Source organism: Pollicipes pollicipes, unplaced genomic scaffold (genome assembly GCF_011947565.3).
Source record: "Pollicipes pollicipes isolate AB1234 unplaced genomic scaffold, Ppol_2.1 Scaffold_6052;HRSCAF=7182_pilon_pilon_pilon, whole genome shotgun sequence".
In the NCBI taxonomy this organism is placed as follows: domain Eukaryota; kingdom Metazoa; phylum Arthropoda; class Thecostraca; order Pollicipedomorpha; family Pollicipedidae; genus Pollicipes; species Pollicipes pollicipes.
Window position 1 is genome coordinate 16,323,782 of NW_023596805.1, and position 6,795 is coordinate 16,330,576.

General features: G+C 47.1%; 1 protein-coding gene across 1 annotated transcript; it reads right to left on the reverse strand.

Moving 5' to 3' along the window:
• Positions 1 to 1,244: 1,244 nt before the first annotated feature.
• On the reverse strand, positions 1,245 to 4,587 carry LOC119104563 (uncharacterized). The gene is made up of 3 exons (XM_037228286.1): positions 4,457 to 4,587; positions 3,034 to 3,192; positions 1,245 to 2,558 (listed from the first exon to the last, which is right to left on the reverse strand). Exons 1-3 carry the CDS (start codon positions 4,512 to 4,514, stop codon positions 2,362 to 2,364), a joined length of 414 nt encoding a protein of 137 aa, XP_037084181.1. The 5' UTR covers positions 4,515 to 4,587; the 3' UTR covers positions 1,245 to 2,361.
• Positions 4,588 to 6,795: the final 2,208 nt, after the last annotated feature.

Here is a 6,795-nt window from a genome sequence, read left to right on the forward strand (position 1 = left end):
TACCTCATACTGTAATTTGTATGCAGCTTAGAGTACCCGGTGCTATAAATATGATGCGTATCTGCAGTGCCATTTACCAGTTAGAAAACCATGGCAACTATGGATAATATCTCACTACAGCGGACATGAGGGACCACTTAAACGAAGTTGAGGCAAATAACCAAACGTATGGAAAGACATAGTTCGATTACGTGTCTATTGATATCATAATTTGTTTTATGAAAAAACTTGACAGATTAAAACAAAAAATGGCTAAATATGATTACAAATCATGTGTCGAAAGTAGGAAATGTTAGCAATCGGTTGCTCCACAAAAGAAGCTTTCTGGCCTTTTAAAGGCTGTCTTCTCTCTGCTCCCCACACAAAAAGTCTGTATCTTACGCGCCATTTGGTGACAGACAGGGTCATCCAAACCACCCACAAAATATGAATATAAATCATGCCCACCAACCTACAACAATAAAATGTAAAATAAGTAATAGGAGGCCTGCGTGAGAAGGCCGTTTCGATGGGCGGAACCGGCAGAATTTCGCTATCAGACACTTCTGTATTAGCTGCGCCAGCTCTGTCCCGAAGCTGTCTGCCGCACATACATGCCGTTCAGCGTGCCGCAGGCTAATGTAACGTGTTGAGGCAATGAAGCTGGAAAGGTTTAGATTTATCATGACTGAGCCTAACTGGAGGTTTAACATGAAAAAACGACGGTAAAATTAAGTCCCGTTATTCAAATTGTCTCCTTCATTCGCCATGATTTACGCACTCTTGAGTGCACATCAAACATGCTTGGGCGGCCGGCGAAGGAATCCAAGTTATGTGTGAAATATGTGCAAGTCTGCAGTTGGAGCATTTTGCAGAGAAATTGGTCAACATTTTAAGCCATAGATGGTATTTTTTAAAGATAATCGGAAAGGAAGAAAAACAAAGGTTTATCACACTCGTATGAGACCGAGAAAAACAAAGTTAATTCAATCTAGGACGTGGAGTTGCTTGGTCAAATCACAGTACGTTTGTTTGCACAATTTGCACAGTATTTGCATCGCCCTTATAGCCGGCCTTGCAGAAAGCCATTCAGTATTCAGCAATAAAGCCGAGGCGCCCACTTCCGCCCCTTCGGACGGTGGGAATCATTCTACATTCCCCCTCCCCAGCAGGTTTGAAGACTTTTCACCTCACAAACGCTGGATTTGTAAAGAAAGCAGACTGGTCTCGTTTATCTGAATCAATTCTCGACCACAGAGGCAAAGCCAGATGAAGCTATATATTGCACATGTATATTTTCACACACACACGCACGCTCACGCTATCGCCCCTCTACAAAACAAAAGGCACTTGATTCTACTGCATTCAGACAGCCACCTAACCTAACACATATTGAGTATTAATGTACATGTTGTAGCCGTAGCGCTTTACCCGCGGGTAATACCAGTCTAAGTGTTGACACGCATCGGGTTCCGGCCGAGGGCGGGCGGCAGGAAAGACATACAGCAGGATAAGATAGCGAGATGCGGCGCCGTGCTCACCTTCTGGGAACTGTGTAAACGGCACATGGTACAGCGGCGCATCTCACTACCACGCAGACATTCTAAAACTCTGGACGGCGTAAAACAATTCAGTGGTTTGGACCGAACAAATACTGAAACAAACCCCTGAAACATGCCTTGAGGCCGCTGACGGTCGCGCCAGGCACCACGCGTCCTCCACTAAAAGCCTAGAAAATATCGCCAGTCCGACGGGCCAGAGGCGCGGCGAGGCGCAGGGCAGAAAGGGAGAAGGGCGACGGTTTCACCACCTCAGCCCATGAACGGACAACGTGGCGGGCGGGGAAGGGACGGAAGGACGGGCGACCCCGGGCGCCGGGGCCGGAAGACGGTGCGGAGCAGCACTACGGGTGCGCTGTGCCCGGCGGCGGCGCCGGGGACGGCCGGCCGCCGCCACTATGGGGCCATCTAGGCCCCCATCTACAACTCTATACAGAACTACAGCGCGGTCTGGGACGCGCGCGGCCGCGGCACGCCACGGCTGCGGTCGACGGCACATCGCACGGCTCTGTCGCCCGTCGCAATTAACAGTACCTGAGAAATAATACCTTGCGCCGAACGGTCGGGAACTTATCACGTCCACACATAACAAACGAAAACGAAACGAACGTCTGAGAAACAGAACTGGAGCACTAGTTTGAGCCTGAGAATCGATAAAACACGCTCGCTTCCGACTCGCGGTGGAGATCATACGGGAATGATACGATCCTAAACGCAGCGCATCTCCTTGGCGTAAAGACCACCGCAGCGAACAAAACACCAAGCGCCGCCAGAGCCGAGCAAATCCCGCGAGGCGTCCGCGAGCCGCGACTCCCCATCCTGCTCAAAAGATGGCGCGCAGGGCGGCGGCCAGCAGCAGCGCCGCCGGAGCCAGATGCGCCAGGCCGGCGGCGTTGCAGCCATCCTTGGGGCCGAAGCACTGGCACGAGCGTACCACCACCTCGGCGTTGCGAGTGCGGTAACAGGACTCCGAGCTATTGACGAATCCGCAGGACCGTATCACCCGCACCTTGCCCAGCACTGCAACACAGAGAGGCTCTCAGCACCGCCGCCCGTGGCCATACATTATCGTTGTTTTGGTAGTCTTCGGTCCTGAGATTTGCGTTGGTTTTAACGCTGCAAGGGTAGTATGTGATTCATACATTTTGCAATGTTTCGTAGGTGGAGGTCCTTTGCATTACGTTTTTAACACAAGCTTCCACTAAGGCAATGCCAAAGGTCCATGTTTCCATACCAAATCGTAGCAATCCTGCCATTTTGTGACAACTTTCGCCCCTGCGTCAACATGGCTAGATTTTCCTACCCTTACCTTCTAAGCACTTTCACCACAGTCTCACAGTGCCCGAGGATCACCTAAATAGCCGAAGTTCCATCGGGTAAATTTTGATGTTCTCTCCAGACAGCTAGGTCTGAAAACCCTCTTAAAAAAGTTACCTATCAAAGAGACAAAGCTATCAAAGACAGCCCTGTCTCCAAGCACCAACTGATCCCTGACCTGTCTGGTGTGTTTTCCGGCAGAGGGTCTTGAAGCCGCGCTCGGTGGGCTCCATACAGTGTGTCAGGAAACCGGCCGCGTTGGCTCGCTTCGCGTCGAACGGGTCTTCGCAAGCAGTATGGTTCCCCGACGTGCAGACATAGCACTTCAGGCTGCTGGCTGTGGAGACAGAAGGATCACACTGTACACAAAACACATACAATGTCAGGCTGCCTACTGTGGAGACAGCAAGGTCACACTGTACAGAAGGCAAATACAGCATGGGTGCATTGCACACAACACATCTGGAAATGGGACTGCAGCACTCATACACAAAAGCACACACAAGATTGTTACACTCAAGATTGTAGCACTGATCTATATCTACTAAAGTGCAATGAGGCAGCATGCGTTATTCACTTTCCCATGCAAGGCCACACCACTCATATTATTTTGACAGCATCAATTTTGACTGCACATACCCTACTTAATTAAACTGCCCAAGACAGAGCTTGGCTGGCTTGGCTGCTTAAACACAGGGATGTGTGATGATTTATGGTAGACAAGTCACTGCCATATTTTCCATGCCAGAATTCTTCCTCATGAACTGTTTGCAAGTAAATTGCTCATTGGCCATGTCAACCTGATATGGGGTCAACATGACCCAGCACAACACCCAGATGGCAAAAAGTATGAGTGTCACTACTTATCTCCTGGGTTGTGAAATTACAGCAAAAATTCCACCACATCCCATAAATCTGTTTATCACAAGCTTCATGCAAAACTGCCCTTGCCCTCAGCATGTGAGAACTTGTTTCAAGATATTATAATGGTTTGGAAAAATTTCTGGCATGCATATCATGACACATTCAAATAATTGTGCTCAAGTAACAAAGATTCCAGCATACAGCACTGAATAACCTTAAGTGTGCCAGGTATATACATAAATCAGGTTTGGCACATGCCTAAATGTCACAAAGGCCTCTGGTGCTAATAATAGACTTCTGGCAGATTGGGGAGGCATTGATTAATGACATTATAATATATTATAAGCAATAAATGTTGACTCTGAATTACTCTATTGTAATAATGAAATGCTGATTGAAAAAGCTATGGTTATCAAGGACCACGCTTCATCCTACAACAAAAATCATCACATATATGGCCATGGTTGAGTTTTTGAAGTACCTAGGGATCACAATTACCTTCTGGACTAGCAAAAGCCAGTTACCGATGTTTCCCTTATTTTTCGGTGTTACTCAGTTAAGCAGGAGACTATTTCACCTCCTCAGATCTAAAAGTATAATATCTTATTAATACACATCATAAAATGGTTGAAGGCGCCTAGGCCTTGCTACAATCCACATACGCGTTACCCTTAGCGCACGGAACACATTTACCAATATCAAATATGAGGCGACAGGATCAATACAATAGCACCTACTTGCAATAATGAATGAAGAAAATACTGTAAGAAAAGTGATGGCGGCCAAGTACTTCATCGCAGGTTTGTGGTAAACGACACCCGCTCCTGCCCTTTCACCGCGTTAGAGCAGACAACTGTAATCAAGGCTGGCGATGTGGCGGATTTGAGGCCTGGAGAAAAAGACGAAGTCCGTTTTGTTTGAATGCGGGCATTTCATAGGAAAAGTTTGACGAGTTTTGAAGAATTCCTTACAATCCGAGGTCATCATAAATGAAGCTGCGGCGGACTGCGTCCTAGCTCCGAACATGGGTCTTCACGGGGGACTGAGCCAGGGGCGATGGAACATTTTATGAGGAGATTTAATTCCATAGTCCAATTCAAAACACGTCACTGAAAAATTGGCGCATGCGGTCAGAATCGACCGCTGAGAAAACATATGAAACGTGGTTTTGGGTATGTGCGCCCGCAAATCTTGCAACGATCTTGACGCCCGTCGTTGCAGCCTCCATATGTCTCGCGGTGTCGGTTCCGTGGCAGACACTAAGCGGTGGCCAACGAGCAGACGAAAAATCACGCATCTGAAAAAGCATGCGCGAACGCTTTAGAGCCTTAATTCGCACGTTTAGACAGTAATTCGGTCATGTATTTCACCTACAACATCTCTTAATTGATAATAAAGACGGACTAGCCCTTACAACAACGAGAAATGGTGCTGAAATATGATGGTGATACTGCAAGATAGGAGGCAAATTCTCCGTTTTTATTGTTGCTGCAACTGGTAATTTGACACGCGCTCGGGTGGGGTACAAATTGGCCCCCGAAGGTTTTTCAGGAATAGCTTCCGAACGACCTAGCGTAGCCGCGCCAAATTTGCATAGATGTAAACAAGTGATTACAAGATAAACAAGAAACATAAACAAGATAAAGATAAACAAGATAAACAAGAAACAAGAAGCAGATTGTCTGGCATCAAAGATGTAGGTGCACCATGTAAGGTCGCTAACCTATGGCAGGTCAAAGTTGGCCATGGCTTCAGCGAAAGGCATTTCTATGGAGTCCTTCAATGTGATCCAACAACGGAATGTTAGACGACGCCATACATTTCTGAGATACTTTCTTAGGTAGCAAAACAATTGAATAAACAAATAACATTGACCTAGGGTCCGGTATGAAGATCAGACCAAGGCCAAAAACCACCTGTTTTATTACTCTAGGACTTACTATATGGGGTAGTTGCCAGCGCTCATTTCAAATTTTCTGATAACAGGAACTGCATTGTCTCCTTTCCATGGACTTCTCAAAGGTCATAATAGGTCACTGATCTGAAATGAGCAGGTCAACATTTTGTTTTAGGAAATACTACCTAGCGTAATTTTTGCCGCTTATCCAACTGCAAAATTCAAAGCAGTCTTGCATGACTTTGGTCACCATAACTTTCAAAACGCCAAACCAGGTCACTGACCTTGAATGAGAATATGACCTTTCGTTTTCAGCAGTTATCTAGGTTCTAGGGCCCTTTGGAGACCAATCAGAAATTTGACCTTATTTGACCCAAGGGTCTTAACCTAAGGAACCTCAAACTTTGGCCTAAATGAGTTCCCGTACAGGTGAATACATCATGTGAATTTGGTGTCATTAGCTCGCTTAGTTTCTGAGATCTCAGTGGGGTCAACCTCCTCCTCCGCCCGAACGAAGAGTGTCGAACCGGTCACCCGAGCGCGTGCTAACCAGGGAACCCCCTCAGAATTATTCAGAACACACGCTCCACCGTGATCTTTGATTGGTTCAGATTTATTTTGAAAGACTTTATGAACTATTGATCCACGACGGTTGTTATCTCGCGCACGCCGCCCACCGTCTGGTGATGCCTGCAGCGACCGTCGCCGTTCGGTTTTACGAGACTACATCCCAGTTAGAGTGCACGCGTTCATGGGCTAAAAGCATTTTATGTCAATGGTTTCGCTTCTCTATTTTTCAAAAGAAGGGACGTTTTGAGGCGATGATAGGCTGACGTTCTAAATTTGACCTTGTCCCGATCCACTCACTTCAACATTTCTGAGACCCCTTACGTTTTCCATGTTTTACCAGTCTAGTTCTTACCAGTCCAGTGCTGAAGGGCCATTCCGTCCCAGAGGAAAGTGCATTCCGGCTGCTATTCCAGCAGCGCAGGCGCTGGTCGATCCGGAAGCTCTTAGAGGGATACATCACGCTTTTTTGAACTCCATGAACACAGGCTGATGGGACCGCGAGCAGCCATGCAGAAAAGCCGAAGTTATATAGAGAGATGAAAGTGAGCCCTTGGTACTAGAAGAATGTTGTAGGTTGGGGCTTGGCCCTACATATATCGGTTCGCCACA